Genomic DNA, 23489 nt, shown 5'->3' on the forward strand with positions numbered 1-23489 from the left:
TTCTTAAAAAAAATTAATTAGTATCAATTTTTTATTCAAAAAAATATTATATAATATTTAATTTTACAATAATTAATTTGCGCTTAAAAGACCATATTAACAATTAATTTTGTATTTATTAAAAAAAAATCAAATTTAAAATAATTCAAAACATTCTAAACATATAGAAATTTATTCTCACAAGATATCACATCAAACTATTTCATCTTTTATCCAATGTATTATTTATACTATTTTCACCCAAATATGTGTATCATTTTTTTATTATAATAAAAAAGTACATACTAATATTAAAATATTTTAAATTTTTGTAAATAAATTATAAACATGCAATTAATTTATATATAAAGTATAAATAAAAAAAAATTGAAATATTTTTATATTGTCTATTTAACTAACAAATTAGTATTTTTTTTTGTCCGTCTCTAAGGATTATATTTACCTTTTGCATTATCATACTTAACATTAAAAGTATTCTTATATTTGTATAATTTTTTTATAAATATCATTATATTAGTATTATAAGACACTAATACAAGTATTTTTGTAATATTTTCTTAATTTGTACTACATTTTAATATGATAATTAACATTCAAAAGATCAACGCGCAAAGAGTAAATATGACCCTTAGAGCCGGACGGAGGAAGTATTATTTTTTTTATTTACTCTATATATATATATATATATGTAATGAACACATTAGATAGTATTAAGTTTTGTTTGTTTAGTGTTCTAGTTTGAAAAACTTTCTTGTGTGTGAAATATGAATAATCATATCGTTAATATAAAAAATAAAATTGTTGTTTTTATGAGATAATATAATATAAATGTTATAAATATATATATTAAGAATCGTGTAAGCAAGCAAAGTAGATTGGGTGAACAAATCCATACTCCCTTACTCTTCAAACTAATATCTTACTTTTTTTTATTTGAAAGGTACAATAACTATTGTCTCATATAACTTTTTATATAAAAATTTTACTTTTTTACTTTTCATTCATTTACTATTTTTATTCTAATATGCTTACTTTCTTTACCTTACTACAAAGAGTACAATTGTCAATTAATAATAAAAAAATACTTATCTAAAAAATTATGCAAATATGATTCAAGAAAATAGAATTTGGACAGAGAAAGTATTACTTATACCCAATAAAAATTTAAAGAGATTACTAAAACATGCTACATGTTCAACAAATTTCACCTCAAATTAAACAACAAATTTCACCTCAAATTAAACAATAATAGTTTTCACATATTTCAACATATTTTCCTCACTGTCCAACGTAAAATGATATTAAAAAATTCATGTATAGTAATTAATATAAAATCTTCTCTTACAGTGAAAAGATAAACTAACTAAAATAAAGTCTTAAAAAAATAAAAAAAATAAAAAATCCTCGACAGAAGTGAGAATGCCATAAAAATAGGGGGAAAAAATGGCACAAAGTACTTTGGTGGTCAGTTTAAGGTTTAACGTTACTTTAAATGGGAATAAAGTATTTCCCATTATAGAAATATTAAGGAAAGCGTCAGTCTGCCCGCGTGTCGATAAATTATACGGCGACGGCGCCACTGAACTACCCGCCATCGAATGACATATTTGCCCCCACCTTAATCTCGTGGCCATCCTTTCCAGGGGCAAATTCGGGAATCAACATTTGTACAGTGAATTTCTTCATTGTATAATATATAAGAAAGGCCTTGACTTCAACATCCTTTCCTCCTCTATCATCTCAACACATATATACATACATACATATATATATATGTATATTTGTGTGTTCGACCTATCAAATTTTAGACTTGGTTTCTAAGCTCAACAGAAGTAACTTTTTTTTTTTTTTTCTATTTTTCTAGGTTTGGTTGATTGAGGTTTTGTGATGAGATCAATCTGATTGGATCAGATCTGATAGTATGTGTGTTTTTGAATTAATTATTTTAATTTAATTTGATTTTTTTTTTTTTTTTTCAGGATAGAGAAACCCTAGAAATTAATCTTGTGAGGGAAGAAGATCGAGATGGGAAGAGGAAAGATCGTGATCCAAAGAATCAACAACTCGACGAGCCGACAAGTGACCTTTTCCAAGAGGAGAAATGGCCTGCTCAAGAAGGCCAAGGAGCTCGCCATTCTTTGCGACGCCGAAGTCGGAGTTATCATATTTTCGAGCACCGGGAAGCTCCATGAATACTCGAGCTCGAGGTTAGACTTATCAAAGTGTTTTTTTTTTTTTTTTTGCATATATAGTTAATTCGCGATCTGAATTTTTTGAGCTTTAGTTTTCTATTTGTATCTGAGGCAAGTTGTGGACTAGCTTCGGATACATCGATGTGTTTTTTTTTTTTTTCTCTTGGGCCCCGAAAAATAAAGGGACTTAGGATATATTTATTTTATGATTTATTTTTCAACTTTTTTTACTATATTATTCTTGTAATTTTCTGTAAGAATGTATTATTTTCAGTTGTAAAATATCATATCTAACTCACTATATATATATATATCAAAAGTCAAAAAAAAAAAAAAAAAAAAAGACCCTTTTATCATCGATGCACAAGGCGCTACTCAAATGTTTTAGATTTAAATTTTAGGGTCTGATAATGATATTGTGGCTGACATTGATTTTTAAGACAAGAATTTCATTCAAATCAAGATTGTGTGAGTTTTTTGTGTACTAAAATTTTATTTCCTCATAATGAAGAATGCTCAAATTTAAGGAACCTTTAATTTTTGCCCGATCTTGATAATGATTATTTATTCAAAAATAAACAGCAAAAGGATTAAGAAAAGAAAATAATAACCATTTAAAGGACCTATATTTATATCTATTTTCGTCATCACTTTCAGATAGCTTTTAAATTAAAATAATCTTATATAACCAGTACTAACCAAGTTATCTTTTATGCTTTTTATTTCAAGCAAAGTTTAAAAGAAGACTAATCTCTACACTATGGCAGTCCTAATGGTAATTCTGTGACAAAGAATGTCTAAATTCAGGCATCATTATTGAACCTTATATAAAGAACCAATCTACATGTGCTATATTTGTAGCCATGCATGGATTTATAGACACTAATGAATCGAAAACTCGGCCATAATTTGACGAATTAATTGGTAGGTGAAGATGTTTTTGTTTTTATTGAGAATCACTATAGTTGCATGCATTTAAAATAATAATAATACTAATAAACTAAAACTAAAACTAAATAAAATTCAAAAGATTTGAGCAAAATTCCGTGGTGTTTTTCAGTATTAAGTGTGTTTACTTGGTGATTTTTTTATTTTTTGTAAGCGGCAACATGACCTTACACCCACGATCCGTTGAGATTCAATATTTTCTTTTGTTTGATTCGTCCAAAAAAAAAGGGACTAATTATGAGTGTATTAGTTGGATTCCATTCATGCAATTATGTATGTTGTAGCTAATTGTAATTTTTGCGTTGTTTTTGTTGCACCATTGTCAGCATGAAATCAGTCGTCGAGCGATACTCAAGAGTGAAAGAAGAACATCATCAACTAGTTAATAATCCAGGATCTGAGATCAAGGTGCGAATATATATACACTTAAGTCTCACTTCTATTTGATTCGGATGAGCTTGTTGACTTTACATTTTTTTTTTTTTTTTTTTCTAAATTTTTTACCATTTAATCTCTTGTAGTATAAAACAGCTTTTTGGAGGGGAGGGGGGAGAATTTTGAGTTTGCTTACCCATTATTATTTTTTTCTCATATAATTTCCTATAAATGTTACCAAAAATACAGTATGTATTTATATTTATTTACAAAAAGTCAACAATTCAATATAAAATATTAGTATTTATTATATTGTCAACATAATTTTTCATATATAACATAAAAAAAAAGAACATTCCTTTTTTTTAAAAAAAATATCAAATTAAATACAAATATATTATCTTGTATATTATACTTAAAATAACTTTACATTCAAAATATTATTATGTCAAAAGTTTATTTATATCAAATCAACCACTTAATTCAAATTTTTACTTTTTCATATTTGAAACCCAACTCTGACCAATTTCTTTAGGGTGTGTTTATTTGGGGGATTAAATTTTAAATACACCATTCATCCTATTTTTTATCTCAAAAAATATCAAATCAAACACCTATTTTTTTATTTTTTTATATTATACTAAAAATCAATTTTACATTCAAAACATCACATCAACACCTATTTATATTACATCATACAATTATTCAAATTCAAAATTTTTACTATTCAAATCTCAACTCAAAATCCAAACCCCCGAACAAATAGAGTTTCTATCTATGATGGTTGCATGCATATTGTGGCTCCTACTTAGTGTTTACTAATATAAATGCCTAAGTTAAACAACTTATGGAAGTTCTTATAGTATGGCTATATATATATACATAGCTTTGGTTAGTGCAGCACATGAAAATATTATAAATAATATATAAAAATATAACATACATTATGTTTTACAAAGTATTAGGATGTACAGTTAATTATATTTTATATTTGTTGTTGATTTATAAATAATATGTTGTCTCGCATATATTATTACTATACTGACCGTCGTCATATAGAGATGCTTGATTATTATTATTATTATTATTATTATTATTATTATTCATTGAGTTTTAAATTTGTATGACTATATTTGATATTGTAAATCATATCTTGCTTTTTCATCTTGAAACTTCATATGGTTATTTTGTCTATGTATTTCAAGATGAAAAATACAAGATGTAGTAACTCACATAAACAAAATATGGCTATATAAATTACAATAAAATTGATATTGTGTCATATAAATGGCAATATATTTTAAATATATATTTTTTAAAAAAATAAAATAAAAAAAAACTTGGGCGTTGTATTCTCTTTGGAATTTTCTTTTTTCAATTTTACTTATTTTAAATATGTGTTTTGTTTTGTTTTAATTTGATTTTGGTTCAACTTTTAATTTAAATAGTATTTTAATTTGATATTTTATAAAAGAAAATAATATATTTCTATTAAACAATTCGAACCAAGTATTATTTGAGTTTGAAATCTAAACCAAACACACCAATATTGATGTGATATTTTTTACATAATAAAATCTGTGCAACATTAGGAAATTATAGTGTCAAAGATACATTAAGGCTATGTTTGATACTTATCACTTAATTTTATGGTAATTCAAAATATAATTTTATTCAATTGGTTCGCTTTAAAAATAATATATATATAGCTATATGTTGTATATAATAAAAATTAAAATAGGCCTAAGTATTAAACAAACAAGGTTATACTCTTAAATAAATTATTGTAGGTGTTGTATGAGACTATATCATATGTTGTTATCTGTATTATATTAATATAAATGATGTGTTGTTAATAGTAATGTCGTGTGTTGTTTATTAGCATATTGAGGTGATGGTCAGCACTATGCTAGCCGCCTCCATATAGGTTTATGTGGAGTATTTGTTTTTTTAGTTTTTATTATCCAATCAAACTATAGTATAAAAAATATATATACAAGTTGTGTTTTTTTGTGGGTTTTACAGATTCTTTTTTTCTTTAAAAAAAAAATACATCTCAAACAATTAATTTTCTTTTTTTTCTATATTTTACTGTACATTTATTTTACATTCAAAACATCACATCAATCTCTATTTATATCAAATATTCAAATTCAACTTTATACTGTTAAAAAATTAAAACTCACAAACAAAGACTCCCATATAGTTTTTTATTAAATATTACTACTACTTTCACATAAGAAAATAAAATAAAACTTCAAAAGGAGGCATTACATAACTTGTTATTTGTATAAGTATATATAAATGCAGTATTTAAAATTTTGGATACACAATACACCATTGTGGCTATATCCCTAAGAGAAATATTTATCATCTACGTAATGTTTACTATGGATTAATTAGTTCTTATGTTATAATTTTATAAGATAAAAACTAATTCATCAAAGATAATAAACATGCCCTAGAGATAAATATAATGCATGATCCATCAAATTGTGATTTGAATGAAAACCCTAAATCACATGAAATCCCAACACATTCCAAGACTGGTGTTAGTTCTAAGGGGAACGAACTATCTTTTAATGGAATTATGTCGCAGCTCAAGCACAAGTGTATGGTTTCTCAAGTTATTCCACAAATTAGGCATATCTATGTTATTTCAAATTGGCTGTATCTACATGTGAAGAAAAACCTGGTGAGAACCAAACTGTGTTTAGAATAATTCCATTGAGAGATAAGTTCGTTCGTCTTAATCTAACAACACTTTTGGAATACACTCGAAATTCAATTCCATATATATATATAAATGCAGTTCAGTTATTGGTTAAATGATGATATTATCGGTTATAGGTAAGACTTTAGAGTTGCTGGATTGATCAGATCAGATCAGTGAGTGTGTGCAACTCAGAAATCATCCAAGTTTTCGATTAGCTAGCAATTATTAGTTTGTAAATGTAATGCAGTTTTTTGAATAGCCTAATCGATCCTTCTTGCAATTGTGGTTGATAGTTTTGGGAAAGGGAAGCAGCAGCATTGAGGCAGCAACTGCAGAGTTTACAAGAAAATCATCGGTAATGTAATTTTTGCAGTGAAATTGGAAGAGTTTGCATCATAAACAGATCGAAAAAATGAGAAAAATGCATGAGTTGCTGATCTACTTGGAACCAACAGATGATCAATGCTTTGCTACTCTGATATAGTTAAAAGTTAACGAATGCATAATTTAAGACAGGATATTGATGGGGGAAGAACTATATGGATTGGGTGTTACAGATCTACAGAAATTAGAAAATCAACTTGAAATGAGTTTGCGAGGCGTTCGTGCCAAAAAGGTCGGCTATGATCATCCTCATCTTCATAAAAAATTTGAGATATTTATTTTTAGATTTATATTTGATCTTATTCGTATGTTAGATTAATTAGATTTGAGTATATCAAATCTGTTTTATATTGTGTATATGTAAGGTATATGTAAGGCTCTGATCAATAATAATGAGATTTTTCAGTTTTCATCAAATATTTTCACGTAGTATCATAGCCTTTTTTTTTTCTTTTGAAGTAGATGTAGTCTACTTATCATGTTTTTCCGGGTACAATCAACCTGGAATGTATATGTAGATCTCCAAAATTTGAGATTCTTTTGTTTTTATTTTTATTTTATGGTGTCAACGAAGATTTTCGAATTTTGATATTCACTTGCAATTAGTTCTCCTGTCAAATTTATTTTTCAAGTTTGCGTCCGAGTTCGGGCTTTGATCGTTTGTTTATAATTTAGTATAAAGCGTTGTTTCTGATTGCATTGAGAGTTCGTCTTTTTCCCGACTCTGATGAGAGTTCTATATTTTCCCGGATCTGGAGAGAGTTTAATGTTTTCCAGTACCATGTTTACTTATTCTTGTGAGAGTTCGTATTTTCCGCTTCCGTGTTTTTTTGGCCCCGGTGAGAGTTTTGCGTTTCATGTTCCATATTTTTTAGCTCCGGTGAGAGTTTTGTATTTTTCAGTTAAATGTTTTCTTGCTTTGGTGAGAGATTTTCCTATTTTACAGTTTCGTAACTCTAATTTAATTGAGAGTACTGCTTCTGATTTTTACATAACGATTGTCTCGTTGTGTGATCTTTGATCTGTCTTTGCAAATTCAAGTTGATATTCTGTTACAGTATTAGATTTAAATTTAAATTTGATTATATCCATATTAAATTACTTAGATTTTTTGTCAATCTATACCTCCTTATTTTATTTTAACGATCCGGCGGCTTTAAACTTTCATTTTAATTTTGGGAAACAGAACCAAAATTTGTGCTCCAGGTTGTTAATTGTTTCTAACTTTTGCAGGAGCAGGTGTTAACCGAAGAGATCCAAGAGCTAAATCGTAAGGTATGCCTATTAGCAAATCAAACACAAAATTAGGATCTCATGAAATGATTCAGATGCCAGGGGATATTTCAGTTGAAACAATTTGGGGATTGAATTTTTGTTTCAGGGAAACCTCATCCACCATGAAAATGTTGAGCTGTATAAGAAGGTGAAGCACATAGAACAGGAAAACATGGAATTGTATAAAAAGGTAAAATAGCTTTGCTGAAAACTGTGGTTATATAGTTCAATCGAATTTCATCCTTACCTTCACTGAGCTCTGTTGTTTTTTCCTCAGGCTTATGGCACAACCGATCCAGTAAACGAAAATGACTTTCTCCCTTTCGGTTTCGCAATCAACTCTGAGCTACTGTACGGACCAGTTCAGCTTCAGCTAAGTCAGCCTGCAACGCGTGATATTCAAACGCCGTTAGCCAGACCGAGGTAATCAAATTAATTTCCCAACCTTAACATCACACACAGAAATGTATATATATATATATATAAAACCTCAATTCTTTCAAAACTGCGTCAAATTATTATTTCATGGTTTAATAAATTTTGGGTCTAGCACCTCGGCCTTACTTATTTAACTGTGTTTGTGTTTGAGCACTCATATTGTGAATGAATTTCATATTACTAATTTTTAAACGTTTAAATTTATAAATATATTTATTTCTCTTGTATTTAGTCTCAAAACATTAAAAAACAATTTTTAAAACCACAGAAAAAATAATTATTTTTAAATATACTTACTGTTTCAGGTTAAGAATAATGTATATATTTGTAATTTTAAGGTTTAAAAATAAAAGTTCTAAAATTTATTTGCGGGCACATGCAAGTCAAACCACGAGGGAGTTTGATAGGACAATTTTCAAAGTTTTGCGCAATTTCGTGTGTGTGTGTTTTGTGTAATTTAGCCATAAGATCATTTCCTTGCTCTGAAACACTATAATTGAACGTGGGGCAAACAAATCCCTAATTCTTCTGCAGGTAACGATTCTAATTGAGTGGAAGGATTATCAGCAAAATAGGGGGTTCAATTAATCCCCAACACAGCTCGCATGGAATCCAAATGCATTTGAAGGATTGAAATGGTTTTCGTATATTAATTACCTCTCTGTGTATTCGAATCTTCCAGAAAATTACTTGATGTTGCAGCAATGCTCCGATTCTTTCGCAATTGGCGGATTGCCGATGGATCGATCGATCGAACTGCAAATTTATATATATAGATGAACAGCAACGGCTTGTGGTGTGGAAAATATAAAGCAAATGAAGCATTCTTCACAACGTTTTAAAAAAATGTGTTCATAAAGATACAAACAATTAAATTAAAAAATAAAATAATTAACTAACTGAAAATGAGAGCAACAGTCGTCAGTTTGTTTAATTTTAGTTTTGTATTTTAGATTTGAAATTTCTTTATTTAATTCTTTATTTATCTCACATTGAAAGTTGTAACACAATTAAGTTGTGTTTAAATACAACTTTGTAACAAGGGCATAGGATGTGGCTAAGACATAAAATGTCCCGTGTCCCAATTGGACATGGAAACCATGAAATAAACTCGAGTAAAATATTATTTTTTGAGCTAAAATTATTTGTTTCCGGTTACCAGCAATTTCAATTTTGGCATTTATTGTCCTGTATCGTGGAAGTGGGAAGTTACCGTGCTGAATTTGAAAAATCAGCACCGTGTTGATTTTTCAAAACAACACACGTAAAATACAGATATACAATATGTGTTGTTTATAATAAAAATATGTGTTGTTTGTTCATAATTTGTATTGTATAAAAGTATATCATGTGCTAAAAATAAGTATTGTATGTGTTGTGTGAGACTATATCATGTGCTCTTAAGTCCACGTTCCCGAAATGGAACGATTCAAGCTGACCAAATGGTTGTGATAGGGAATTTGTTCGGTGTTTCGAAGTTGTTCCTATTAATGGTTGTATTGTCTATAGCAAGATAAGATCCAGTGAGTGGCGCAGAGATTGAATTTGGAACCCGGACCACACATCATGGGCGTCTGGGCCGACCGGCAGGCTAAGGGCAAAAGAATCTGTTTCAAAGAAAGTGGTGACCTCCAAAAAAGAAAGGAGAAAGAGATCTCTCGTTAGGTCTGGGGTCGTGCTATATTTGTATTATATTAATATATATTGTGTGTTGTATATGGTAAGATTATGTATTGTCTGATAGCACACAGTGTGCTATTCAACAAAGTGCTGAATTTTACTGTAGCCGCCGCCATAGTAGAAGTGTCTATAAAAGCCCTCTCACCACTCTATTCTTAGCTCAAACACACCATTTGATAATATTAGGTGTTGCTTAATCCAGAGACAATTTGTCTTTTATGTGTAAAAATATTACATCACGAACTGGAGGCACATATCATATTTTTTTAGTAAAGAAAAAAGGTTACCATAGAAGAATAGTGTATCCGAATACAATTATAATGCCCATGCTGCCTAGTAGAGACTAAAACTCCATGACTAAGTCTTGAGAAGTCCATCTGGCTAGCTTGTAGACAACCTGTCTTAGTATTTACACACCTCTGGTAATAGAAAAAAAAAATGTCAAGAAAATGCAGCTACTGTCTTCTACTTACCTTCGTCTAAATGTTATTGCCAAACTCCAATGATAATCAAGTCTAACAATTTCACCATAACTGTTTCAGTTAATTAATAGCTTCATCTTGGCTGAGGGGGAGATGGCTGCAAAAGAATAGGGGATGGTTCTGCTGGAATTGGATTTGGTAGAGCAATAGGTCTCTCTATAGAATATCGATTGGATCCTCCAAAACTCTCGATGGACCTCATATATTCAGAGGCATTGTTTTCGATGATGAAGGCATCTTCCAGCTCACGAACAAGATCCGACATGGATGGACGATAAGCCGAGTAAGGTTCAATACATGCCAGAGCTACCTCCACCACTCGCCACATTGCTTCGCCATGGTAGCTTCCCTTTATGCTCGGATCCACAATTTCTTCGACTCTTGAGTTCCTTATATGAGGTTTCGCCTGTCGAGAATTTTGTAACCATGTGGTTAGATTCTTACTGCTCGAGAAACATGGTCAGAAATTGTATTATTATTCATAACGAAAATAGTAATCTATAAATAAGTATAATATAAATACACAGTAGGCTTAAACCTAATGGATAAAACTAAAATAAACTGAATCCAATCTAAAACTAAATAACTAAAACATCTCAATATCCTCTTAAACTCAAGTGATTTAACAAAATAACTTGGGTTTGCAAAGAGAGATTGAAGATAATGCAGCACAATCGTCGTGTAATCTGAAGCAGTATTGTCAATTGAATTAGAGTCGGAAACAACAGGACTCGAGACGGAGTCGGAAACAAGTCGGAAATAATAACATTCTTGATGGAGTCGGAAATTATAAGACTTTCGATGGAGTTGAAACAACTGGACTCTTAATGCAGTCAGAAATATGGCTCTAGAGCAACGTAACAGATAAATCGCAGACAGACATGACTTGACTTCAATAGTAAACAAAATCAGGACTCAAAACAGAATTAAAATAAAAAACTAAAACACTGTAAACTATAGTCAAAATTGAAAAATCTCCGACGCTATAAAACAAAACCAAAATAATCTCAAATTCGAAAGACTTCCAGGTATATTTCGAAAAGTATGCTCTCCAAGTTGAATTAGGCCTGGGTAGAGAACCCAAATGTAGGCATAATACACGGGACTAGATAAATTAAACCTAAATAAAACTAAAATATAAATCAACTAAATCCAATTTCTAAATAATTAAAATATCTCTTTAACATTCAGAATGAACTCACCCATTCTACCAAGCTCCACTCGTTCCGCGGCCTGTTTATATTGAGAGGCTCTCGACCACATACGATTTCCAGTAGAACAACCCCGAAGCTGAAGACATCACTTTTTGCAGATAGATGCTGTGTTGAGTAATACCTGAATCAAACAATTTTAATTCAGAAATTCGAACTTGAAGTTTTAATTTTTTTTCCATTAATGGTTATTGCATACTTACTCTGGATCCATGTATCCAGCAGTGCCTCTAACTTCCAGTGAAGTGCCACTGTCTCCTTCCTGAGAAGCATATTTTGAAAATCCAAAATCTGCAACTTTTGCACACATGCTGTGATCCAGAAGTATGTTACTTGACTTCACATCTCTGTGAATTAGGCAACGCTCCGAGAACGTGTGAAGATATGTCAAACCTGAAGAAGATGATGCTTTTATCAGACACTTGTTTGTAAAAATTAAACCTAAATCTGAATAGAAATTCTATTCCAGGAAATGCTTGCCTCTTGCTGCACCCAAAGCAATCGAAAGTCTCGCCGGCCAGTCCAGAGTTTTACGTTTCGATGCTGCTCCTGTCAATTAGTTGAAGGGAGATGTCGTAACGGATTTGGATTAATGATTGAATAACAAATAGAAACATAAAGAAAATATAGATTTACGTGATTCATCGACAATGTATTTGCTATGTCACGGGCGGAAACGAAGAACATATTTATAAGGACGGCTAAGTTATAGATATCATATCTCTAAGTTAATTCAAATAAATTAAGAGAACATTCTCTCCATAAAAAACAATAGTCTCATTTTGTTATTTTTATTGGTCCCAAAACAATAGTATTATTTTTTTTAACTAACTTTTCACCTTTTTACGAAACTATCCCTATTAAGACGGATGAAATGTACCGTATAGACGATCTTGCAATGAGCCATTGGACATGAAAGGGTAGACCAAAATCTGTTGGTCATTCTCGGAACAATAACCGATCAACGGTACTAAGTTTTCATGGCGAATCGATGAAAGTAAGTTCAGCTGTAAATCAACATTGATCAAAGTTAGACTCATTTATGTATAGCCATGAATTTATTCCTCTCATATGTAAATTTTAGTGATTTTAACCTCATTGTTGAATTCGCGAGTTCCCTGAGTCGAAGTATCTGATCGAACTTTCACCGCCACATCTTGGCCATCCGGAAGAGTACCACGATAAACTGGTCCGAATCCACCTTCACCGATCAATGTCTTGTACCTCTGTGTTGCATTTTCTATGCACTCCAATGTGAAACACTGTATTGATATCGATTTAGCCGTAACATCTTCTGTGCTCGATACCGAATAGATTGCATCTGTGTTTAGAAAAAATCATTCTTGCAGCATTTAGTTTCCTTATCCTTTGTTAGAAACAAGATGAGTACTTTTTAACTGTGTTCTTACTCTTTGACATTGTGTGCCCTTTCGCCTCGAATTTTTTCGGCTTTTTTCTGTACAGGCAAACAAAGCATGCTCCAGCTACAACTGCAACCAGCAAAATACCTCCTGCTATTGTGCCTATGAGAATTGCTTTGGCTGAATGGGAAGATGAACTATTGTTGCACTTCCCATCGCTGATTATAAAAGTAAAACATATGAAAAAGGGGTTAGATTTTCAGGCAATATGTAATAAATATGTTGTGGAGATGATAAAATTTGGAAGTCTTACTCTGTAATCAAGTTTGATTTGTTTTGAGGAAGTCTTTCATGGAGGTGACGATTGCAACCGTAGTACCTGATCAAATAACAAATAGAAACGTAAAGAAAATACATATTTGTGGTTCATCAACAATATATTTGCTACGTGCAAGGACAAAATCGAATAACAAATTTATTGAGGACGACTAAGCAGATTTCAGTACCGATCTTTTATAAAGATTAACCTAAATTGCATATCTCTAAGTCTATTAAGAAAAACTTAGAAAATAGATCAGACGGGCTCAGTCCAATACTGCATAGCTTCCGCGCCCCCAAACCCAGGCAAGGGGGACTTCCTTAACCGGACTTGCTGACCGGGCAGCAAGACCCCGTAAAAACTAAGCGAAGGTAAATTAGATTCAAGTTATATCAACAGTAGTTAATTCGATAAAAATCGATCTTCAGTTGTAGCTCTATGATTGATAGGATGCTTTATTATGTAAGGACTTACAGTATGTTCAAATGGGAAATGTCTGAAACAGACCATGAGATGTTTCCTGTCAGGTCATTGTTCCTCACATCCCTACAAAAAGTTTTGAATCCATTTTAGCTACATATGAATTGTGAACAGAATTGATACTAATCGAAAAAGAGTTCCTTACAGTGAGATCAACATGGAGGAAGCTGGAAATCGTGGAATTGTACCAGTAAATCGATTGCTGCTCAAATTCCTGCAATTTTTTAAATCAATTGCTCAAGAACATGAAGTGCTTACTACATCTAAAACAAAATTAAGATTGCAGAGACGAACAATTCTTTCAGGTGAATCAACTCAGCCATGCTTGGAGGGAGAGGTCCCGCAAGTCTGCTTTTGGATAAATCCCTACAACATTAATCACTTACACATCAATAAACCGACATTCTCGAATCAATTTGTGATCATCCTAGATTACAGAGGAAGATTCTCACATTTTAGTGATAGCCAAAGTACCATTGAAAGCTTCACAAGACAAGCCATGCCATGGAAGAGGAAGACAAGGATCACCTGACCAGGTTTGCAACACATGATTATCTTTGTTCTCTGCAACTAACTCATCCTTCACTTTCGTAATTGCATTCACTGAATCGACATAATCGAGAATATCAATCATTTATAAAAAAAAAAACATTACTCAATTATACATTACTGATCAAATCTCTGGTTTTTTCTACCTTCATCTTCATTCATCTCTTCATGTCCTGAATAAGTCTGTAGTAGAATCTCGTAGGCATTGCAAATCGGTCCCAACCGAGCATTTGGGGCTTTTACTAATGTCAGATTTAGAGTTCCCTTTGCTGTGAAGTTCAAAAAAGTTGCCAAGTAATGCGAGCCAGTGGCTAATATATCGATCTCTTGTTTTTTTTCATTGTTGATATACACATGAAAGATCCTTTCCCCTGATCGAACAGAGTTGTTGAGCTCGAGAAAATGGAGGTAGATGTTATAATCATGGCTTCCTTCATCGAGATCTTTGTAATAAAACTCTAACCTTTCTTTATGAGTTAGAGCTGTTTGCAGTACTTGAGGTGGAGGCAACATGCTGTCTGCAATGGTGATATTTCCATTGTACGAGGAAGAAGACGACGATATGTAATTAACCGTTGGATCGTGGTAAGAATGTGCTCTCCATAGCCTATCGTATGGATCGGTCGGGTACCTGAGATTTCAAACATGGTAAAATCATGTCATCCAACTTATTTATTGTCCTAAAAAGAAATATTATGAATCTTACTTGATGTCAGATTCTTTGTTTCCTACATCGACTCGATCGAGGAGTTTAAGCACTCTCGAAGCATTTTTCTTGACGTAATCTTGATGCGAAGGCCGTAGTTCCATCTTCGAAAGAAATGCTTTTCCTTTGCCTTTCACCAAGCAGAAGTGAGTGTAGTTTTTAGTTGCGGATTTAAATATCGCTTCGACGTATGGTTTGCTGTCTGAATTCACTCTTGCTAAGATTGTTGCGCCGATAGAAACTTTGAAGAAGCTATCCGGCGACGCATTTTTTAGAGGAAAAGTTGCTCGAATGAGGTATACGCCATTGATTCTTGTTGGCAAGGTGTAACACCATTTGCAGTTGTTGTATTCGGAGCTAAAAATTCTCGACTTTCTTTGAGCGCCGTGTTTGGTGTCTCGACAACTAGTTTTGTCGGGGTACCAGTTGTCGTCGGGTATGTAAGTGATGTTGGTGATTTGTTCTGTGAAGTTAGCCTCTGCACAGCACTGTATGCTAACAAATCCTGTTGTAGCAGATGAAGATCATGTGTGAATATTACTTTAGGCCAAACCTTGATGAAGAATTAGGGAATGTATTGATTTGTGATTGAAGATTAAAAGATGAAGCTACCTTGTTGTGGTTGTTGTGATTGGGCAAAAATGATGAAATTGATGATGATGATGATGAGGGTTGTGATTGCATTGTGCAGTTGTTGTTGTTGTTGTCGTCGTCGTTGTTCCATGATGTCTTCGTGTTGTTATTCCTCTGGCCTTCGCCATGATCTGTGCATCATCAGCTATGATTGATCTGGTTGGAGTTGCAGAGCTTGTTGGGAATTTGGAAGGGGAAGGGAATTCAAATAAGAGACAAAAAGGTATCAAAGAAATGCAGAACAGAGAAAGGAAGATGTGATTCGGTTTGGAGTTTGACTTTGGAGAGAGAGAGAGAGAGGCTGTTTGGTGCTGCTTATAACACCTGAGTATTTTTAGTAAATATGTACAAAATATCTTATATTTTATTTGTATAAAATTTTTGTAATTTAGATCTTTATTTAAAATCAAATATCGAGGATGTTTTGTGCAAATTTCGCAATAAATAAAATATGTGGTATTTTGTGCATTTTGATTAAAATACAATAGGGTATTATATAATTTACTTTATATATATTTTATGATGTAGGAAGTCACAACCACTATCCGAAACTAAGCACCGGTTAAATTAAATTTTCAAATGAACTTAATACCTTGCAAACTGGGTTCAACAGTCAAGTCATACTAGGCGACCATGTGTGACAAGTGACCTTCGGATTTGAACCCATATGTTATAACAAAAATTGAAATATTTATACTCCCTCCTCCGTCCTACAACAAGAGCACCGTTTACTTGCTTTTAAATATTAGTATTATATTAGTTTGTAGGAAAATAGACAAAAATATCCTATGAGTGCATTATAAAAGTGACGACATTTGTATAATATATTTAAAATTGTAAAGATATTTATTCGATTAATAAATGGTACCCACTAAACAAGAATAAAAAATGATATTTTTTTTTTTTTTATGGTGAGGGAATATAAGAATTGTGATGTTGCTAATTTATAAATATGTATATGTGTAAACCTTTTTAAGGTTTGAATTTGAAATTTGGGAATGATAAAAATATAAATTAAGTGTGTATTATTTTAACAAATTTTTTTTAATTTTCATTATTCATTAGATTTTTTGTTTTTTTGAAAAATGTCAAATCAAAAATATTTATTTTTTATATTATATTTAAAATTAATTTTATATTCAAAATATACACATCAGCTATTTTAATTCAAAATTTCAATTCAAAATCCAATCATTCAAACAAACACACTTAATTTTTAAACATGTATTTAGATTGAAATTTAATGTTTTTGAAAATAAATATTTAATTTAATAATTTCTTAAAACTTTTTTATGAGTAGTGTGGTCGAACTGAATACACAAATTAAGTCCGCATTATATAATTAATTGTAGTTATATAATACTGTATTCATTCATGAAATTTATGCAGATTTTTTACATAAACAAAAATATTTTTTTTTATTTATAGTAAATATTTTTATACATTATATTTATTTACAAAAATATTATAATCATTTATATGCTCAATTTATAAAATAAATTCTTTTATATTATTAGTTTACTCGTATATTTTTTAAAATATTTATATTTTATATTAAAATCAATTAATATAATATTATATTTATTAAAATTTATATGTAATTCAAATGAACATATATTTTGTAAGAAAATAATATTCCTTCCGTCCGTTATTATTTTATATTTTCGTCTGTCCTAGAACAAGGTTTTTTTAATTTAGTAATTGTACTACCTATCTAATATAATAAATATCATTTCAACTTACAATATATTACACAAATGTCATTACTTTTATATTACATTGTACTAATAAAGATATTTTTATATTTTTTTACTACAATCTAATATAATACTAATATTAAAAAAATCTATGTATCGGGAGAGTAGTGTATATATATATAATTCAAATTTAAAAATAATAATTTGAAATGAATCGACAACTCAACTCCGCGTAATGACCTAGTTGTAATAGTAACCAATAGCCATGAAAATGAAAGGATAAATATATAATATGTTGGCTTGTAGTCTTTCTTAATCACATGACTAGACTACACCTTGTAAACTCAACATGAATTTCCTTTCTATCAATTTAATTTATAAATTATCAAAATTTATGTAATTTATATATATATCAACTATTGGGCTTTTATTGTGCAGAATAACATTAAAGAAATATAGTATGTAATAATAAATATATACTTAAATTGTCAACGTTGCTCTAAATACAAAAATTTAAGTAAAGTATAATTAATAAATAATTAAAAAATATATTAGTAAAAATAATTATAAATTAAAATTAATATAATTGAATAATTTTATTAAAATTAATAAAATTATAAATTATAAAATATAATTAAAATGTATTATTATATTTTTTAAAAAAATCACAAATTATATAGGATAAACTGAAATAAAAGAATAAAAAATAATAGATAATTTATGTGAGACAAATTGAATATAATATTTTAAAATAGTAATAAAAAGTAAAATTAAAACGAAAGAAAGTATTATTCCATTTAACATATTGGAAATTAAGGGGCGGAGCAACCATTATATTGCAATAATTATAATAATAATAATATTTGTCCTAAGTTTTGTCCCTTGCATTCATTGATTGATGGTAAGAATAAATTAATCAATCAATCAAAATCGTCCATGGAATTTTAATAATCACAATATATATATATATAATATTATTCATTTTCCATAAAGTGTTCTTGTAAATACTAAAATTTAAATAAATTATAATTAGTAAATAATTAATAAATATATTAATAAAAATATTTATAATATAATATAAATAATTATGAATTTTAAAATATAATTAAAATGTATAATTATTTTTAAAAAAATAAATTAATTATATAAAACGAATCAAAATAAAAATACTGAACAGATAGAAGAAATACTATTAAATAACAATTTGAATGGATTATTTGGATATTAACAAATAACACAATCATCTATGTGTGTCATTTGTTTTAAAAGCAATTTTGGTATTTTAAATTATTTTTAAAATAATAAAAAAAATAAAGAAATATACGTAATATTGTATAAATTAAAATATAATATAGTATGTTAAAGATAAAATAAAACTTATAAGAACACACCTTATGATTATTATAAAAATATAATTCTATCAAAAATATTATATTAAAATATTATTCAAATAAAAATAAAATAAAATGAAAAAGAACACACCTTATAAAATTATAAAATAATGAGTGGGTTGAAAGGAAGCACATCAAAGCCAACTTAGTAATATATTATGAGAGGTTAGGAATAATTAAATAAAGACAAGAAGGAATGCGTGTGTTTTCTAATTTTTATTAATTGTTTTAGATAATTTTAATGAATAAATATAATATTATATTTTTTTTTTAGTATAAACAACAAAATTGTAGAGTAAATAAGCAATTTTAAAAATAAAAAATATATATTAAATACTTTTTACCCCAAATCAGACGTAATAACCCAAATAAGCACAATTTTTTAAATATATCTTAAAATTCACCTAACCGGTTTTTCAAAGGAACACATCCAAAATGTTATAGTTGATTTTTAAAAATAATAATATTATTTTATATCAAAATAAATACTTATCTAATGTAATATTATAAATAAAAACAATTTTTTTTAACCTAAAATTTTAAATAAAAATAAATAAATAAATGTCCCAACAAACAAACCCACAAATCGTCAATCAATCCAAATGCAAGAAAAAAAAAATACCTGTCAAAACCCAATGGAAATAATATGCTCTATATTCCCAGACATCAGAATATGATCGCCGAGAGGCATAACTCTGCTCCCATTCTCATCCGCCATGCTCAAATGCTCACAAACATCGACGTTGAAACTCGCAGCCACTACTCGTTTCGGCAAAACACGCACCCGCTCGAACCCGATCAGCTGCCTCCGCGGCGAGCCTCGGAGGATTTTCGACATTTTCGTATACAGAAGAACAACTTCGCTCCCCTCGACATCTCCATCGTTCGACACCAATATTTGCACCTCGAACTTCAGCAAACTGCAGTCGCGTATTTCATCGATGAGGATATAGTCGAGATCGTCGTACAGCGTGCTTCTGCGTCGACTCAGTTCCTTTATCTGTAACTTTCCCGGAACCGACGAAGCAAGTTTGTAAGAGAAGCTCGTGTAACTCAGACCGTGCCCGAAACCGTACACCGTATCTCCGGTGTAAAACCGGTGAGTCCTTCCCGGATAATTACGGGACGGATCCGGTCGCATGTTCATGTCATTCATCGGGACTCTGACGAACGATTCCGGATACCAAGTAACGGGTAGTCTTCCACCTGAATTTCGACGAAGTAAACGAACCCTTGAAATTAAAAAAATAAATCGAATCTTTACAGGATTTGATCTGAAATTCGAGTTCGTAATAACCTGGATTATTGCGTCCGAATATTATTTCGGCGAGAGCTTCGCCACCGGTCTCTCCGGGGTAACCGATCCAGAGAATGCCACCGATGCGTAGGTGCCCGGCGGCAAACGAGACATCAACCGGCCCCCCGCCGGTAATAACTAATATCAACGGTTTCTTGCTAACTTCAGCGATAGCGGTGACGAGCGCCATCTGCAGACCCGGCAGAAGAAGACTGTATCTGTCTTGATCCTCGGTTTCTTGAGTTAAATTCAACCCGACCACAACAATCACATAGTCGACGTGTTTAGCTACATAGACGGCTTCGGCAAAACCGGCACTCGAGTTGCAACGAGTGTCTCGACAACCAACAGCATGCTTGGCATCGCTGACGTAATCTCGGAGCCCATCGAGAATGCTTCTCGGGTTGCATGGAACGCCTATACGACAGAAAACTCGTGAAATTTGAAACTCAACAAACGGAATTAAGTCGGAGCACGTAGATTAACCTGTATATCCGCCGCCAAGATCGGTTGAATCAGCCATAGGTCCAATAACAGCTAGCGAGGAGACTCGATGCTTGTTTAAGGGCAGGAGGTTTTCGTCGTTTTTCAGAAGAACGATACCTTGTTTGGCTGCCTCGAGCGCCAATTTCCGGTGCTCTGCAGTGCATACATCTTGAGGTCCTAATCCCCCGAAACGATTTCTCGATTCTCCATCAAAGAGACCGAGGCGGAGCTGAACAGAGAAAAGATTAACCAATGCTTCATCTACATCTCCCTCGGACACCTTCTCCTTCTCGATCGCAGATCTCATGTGGCGCAACATGTAAGTGCCACAATTTATGTCAGTTCCTGCAAACGACTTGACATTTATAAGTTACGAGACCAATGCCACAAATTCATATCCGAAAATTGTAATCCGTGTTTATAGACCTGCTCTTAGAGCAGCTGCAACGGCATCCTCAGGTGATTTAGTGAAATTCTGGTACTCGTAGATCGTCGCCACAGCATCGCAGTCGGAGGTGATGTATCTGTCATGCCATAGACAAGTATAATGTAATGTTAGTTTTCACATCTACGATTCATCAAAGAAACAGATGTTAAAACTACCACCCTAGGAAATTCCAATCCTTTCTTGCTTTTTGTAAGAGGCCGTGGTTGGCGCAGGCAGGTATACCGTTTACAGAATTGTACGAACACATCAAGCAGCTGGCACGGCCCTCCTCGATGCAACTCCTGAACGGCACCTGGTATGTATCGGCCATGTCCTGATTGGTTACCTAAAACACACACAAATGAATCACTTTGTAAGAAACTAAAGCAAGAAACGAATTTACCGATGAAGATGAGCAAGCAAAGAACAGGGCAACATTACAATGGCGTTGAAATTGTATCTGGTGAACTGCTGCCATTTCTCCAAATCGTAGGCTGTGTAATGCTTGCAACAAGCAGACAACATTAATCCATCCGAATCCACACTCTCGCTCAAGACTCGCCTCCTGACATCGGCCTTGTTGTGCTGCCCCTGGAAAGCTCTGACATATGCAACAGCATAAGCTGACACCACCATGGGATCCTCCCCGGGCGTCTCCTGCCCTCTTCCCCACCTCGGATCACGAAAAATGTTAATATTCGGGGCCCAAAATGTCAGCCCAGCTTGGCCATAGTTGTGCATCGCCTTCGCCTCCACTGCAATTGCCGACGCAATCGCTGACCACAGAGTCCGGTTGAAGGAGGCGGCAGCAACAAGGACCTGGGGGAAACCAGTGGCAGATTTGATAGTTCCATTGAAGGAGACGCCAGGGCCATTGGAGGCAATTCCATGGAGGGACTCCGACCACCACTCATATGGTGGAATACCAAGCCGGTCGATGGCAGAGGCGTTGTTGGAGAGCTGCTGGATTTTCTCGTCGAGGGTGAGGAGGGAGACTAACGATCGAGCTCGGACTTCAATGGGCAGAGAGGTGTTGCAGAAGGGGTAGGAGCTGTGGTTCGGCAGGCGGCAGGGGTAGCGTAGCCATGGTGTTTGATGATCGGCCGGCACACTGCACTGGCAACAGGAGATCAACTGCAGGAAGAGCAGGAAGAAGAGGAATGGCCACTGAGCATACATTTCTGTATTGATCCAACACAACCAAACAATCAAAGTATTTCACATTATCAACTAAACTAATCGAAATCATTTCGGGTATGAATCATTGTAATTGAGCAACAATTTATACGAATGTACTAATGGAAGCTCTAATCAACTAATTAGCATAAATTTCATTGTCTTATCTTCAAGCTTTTTGATTCTTCAATGATTTTGTGAGTAATGAAGTCGATTTCTATCTACTTTTGCTGCAACATCTTCATCTATTAGGATGCAGAGTGATATTTGATTAAATTGGGTAAGATCTTATGATAACTGAAAACTATTTACTGCTTTTGTTCTAGAGATCATTCACTGTGTACAGCAAGCAAGCACATCAAAATTGCTGCAAACTGCAATTCATTAGACAGATTGAGAAAACAACAAACAAATGGATCGTGATGCAGCAAACAAGGAAAGAAATATGCCCAAACCGGAAACAATGAAGATATCTCACCAGCATATATTGTAACGATGTTGTATAATAAAGGATTCTCACATTTGCTTCGCTTTTTATCCATAAATAAATTAATAAATAATTACTGAAGTGTGGTCGATTGAACTTACAATGTTCAGTCGGAGACGAAGCCGAGTGAAGCACGACGATGTTGAGACAAAGTCAGTTGAAGAAGAAGATGGAGAAGAAGGGAAGACCGAATGCGGAATTGGAGAAAACAGAATGTCTATCCGTGAGGTTCTCTCTCAATTCAATCATTCAATTTGAAATTCGAATCGAAAATTAGGGCAAAATCAATTCACCTCAACCCGCCCATGGTTGAAAAATAGTTTACAGCATCCCAAGCATAATTCTGGCGATTTAACCTCATTTCCAAATTCACGAGCTGTCTCTTCGGATTGAAGCATCTGATAGGAGTTTCACAGCCATAGCCACAACTCGACCTTCAGGAAGTGTAGTGTGGTAGGTATAACAGCTTCAAATCCACCATTGCCTATCAATATTTTGTACCTCTGCGCTGTGCTGCATTTTTTATGCACTCCATTGTGAACCTCTGAGTCGATATTAACTTGGGCAGTAACATCATCTTCAAATATGTCCAAAGTCGCCGCAAACTCCATTGAAGTTCTTTGACAGCAGTAAACCCTCCGCGGCCCCCAATTTACACTACTTTTCATTTTTCCTTTTTTAGTTAAATTTATTACAATTTTATTATTTTTGTTTTAATTAATAATAATAATTAATTTACTGTTATTTTTATTTTAATTATTCTATATAATATTTTTATA

General features: G+C 32.1%; 3 protein-coding genes across 5 annotated transcripts; 1 reads left to right on the top strand and 2 right to left on the bottom strand.

Annotated features, from left to right (window-relative positions):
• Positions 1 to 1740: 1740 nt before the first annotated feature.
• Positions 1741 to 8961, top strand: LOC127258381 (MADS-box transcription factor 23-like). 2 transcript variants are annotated; one of them, XM_051285195.1, is made up of 9 exons: positions 1741 to 1832; positions 1980 to 2207; positions 3467 to 3548; positions 6525 to 6586; positions 6748 to 6847; positions 7849 to 7890; positions 7997 to 8080; positions 8168 to 8313; positions 8863 to 8961. In XM_051285195.1, the coding sequence occupies exons 2-9, from the start codon at positions 2026 to 2028 to the stop codon at positions 8864 to 8866; spliced, it is 702 nt and encodes a 233-aa protein (XP_051141152.1). In that variant the 5' UTR covers positions 1741 to 1832; positions 1980 to 2025; the 3' UTR covers positions 8867 to 8961. The 2 variants fall into 2 exon arrangements, with proteins under 2 accessions (XP_051141152.1, XP_051141153.1); XM_051285196.1 differs by having other exon boundaries at positions 7855 to 7890.
• A 1344-nt stretch (positions 8962 to 10305) lies between these two features.
• LOC127257854 (nodulation receptor kinase-like) lies at positions 10306 to 16027 on the bottom strand. Its single transcript, XM_051284347.1, has 15 exons — positions 15729 to 16027; positions 15117 to 15621; positions 14557 to 15041; positions 14314 to 14464; positions 14156 to 14227; positions 14007 to 14075; positions 13856 to 13927; positions 13376 to 13441; positions 13111 to 13280; positions 12796 to 13022; positions 12582 to 12708; positions 12182 to 12250; positions 11905 to 12094; positions 11693 to 11825; positions 10306 to 10896 (listed from the first exon to the last, which is right to left on the bottom strand). Exons 1-15 carry the CDS (start codon positions 15838 to 15840, stop codon positions 10564 to 10566), a joined length of 2781 nt encoding a protein of 926 aa, XP_051140304.1. The 5' UTR covers positions 15841 to 16027; the 3' UTR covers positions 10306 to 10563.
• A 3326-nt stretch (positions 16028 to 19353) lies between these two features.
• Positions 19354 to 23269, bottom strand: LOC127258570 (probable beta-D-xylosidase 6). Of its 2 annotated transcripts, none has more exons than XM_051285463.1 (7): positions 22812 to 23269; positions 21489 to 22228; positions 21227 to 21393; positions 21047 to 21144; positions 20621 to 20965; positions 20135 to 20551; positions 19354 to 20043 (listed from the first exon to the last, which is right to left on the bottom strand). In XM_051285463.1, exons 2-7 carry the CDS (start codon positions 22224 to 22226, stop codon positions 19463 to 19465), a joined length of 2346 nt encoding a protein of 781 aa, XP_051141420.1. In that variant the 5' UTR covers positions 22227 to 22228; positions 22812 to 23269; the 3' UTR covers positions 19354 to 19462. The 2 variants fall into 2 exon arrangements, with proteins under 2 accessions (XP_051141420.1, XP_051141419.1); XM_051285462.1 differs by lacking the exon at positions 22812 to 23269 and adding an exon at positions 22702 to 22722 and having other exon boundaries at positions 21489 to 22181.
• Between the last annotated feature and the right edge of the window lie 220 nt (positions 23270 to 23489).

This window comes from Andrographis paniculata, unplaced genomic scaffold, assembly GCF_009805555.1.
Source record: "Andrographis paniculata isolate CXL003 unplaced genomic scaffold, ASM980555v1 Contig59END, whole genome shotgun sequence".
Classification (NCBI taxonomy): domain Eukaryota; kingdom Viridiplantae; phylum Streptophyta; class Magnoliopsida; order Lamiales; family Acanthaceae; genus Andrographis; species Andrographis paniculata.

Coding starts and splice junctions, on each gene's coding strand:
- LOC127258381 (XM_051285195.1), top strand. CDS start 2,026: ATGGGAAGAGGAAAGATCGTGATCCAAAGAATCAACAACTCGACGAGC. Junction 7,891..7,996: donor TCCAAGAGCTAAATCGTAAG/GTATGCCTATTA, acceptor TTTTTGTTTCAG/GGAAACCTCATCCACCATGA. Junction 8,081..8,167: donor ACATGGAATTGTATAAAAAG/GTAAAATAGCTT, acceptor TTTTTTCCTCAG/GCTTATGGCACAACCGATCC.
- LOC127257854 (XM_051284347.1), bottom strand. CDS start 15,840: ATGGAACAACGACGACGACAACAACAACAACAACTGCACAATGCAATC. Junction 12,709..12,795: donor CTCGCGAATTCAACAATGAG/GTTAAAATCACT, acceptor GTTGATTTACAG/CTGAACTTACTTTCATCGAT. Junction 11,826..11,904: donor GCTGGATACATGGATCCAGA/GTAAGTATGCAA, acceptor TGTTTGATTCAG/GTATTACTCAACACAGCATC.
- LOC127258570 (XM_051285463.1), bottom strand. CDS start 22,226: ATGTATGCTCAGTGGCCATTCCTCTTCTTCCTGCTCTTCCTGCAGTTG. Junction 21,394..21,488: donor GATACAATTTCAACGCCATT/GTAATGTTGCCC, acceptor TGTGTGTTTTAG/GTAACCAATCAGGACATGGC. Junction 20,966..21,046: donor TGCAGCTGCTCTAAGAGCAG/GTCTATAAACAC, acceptor AGTCGTTTGCAG/GAACTGACATAAATTGTGGC.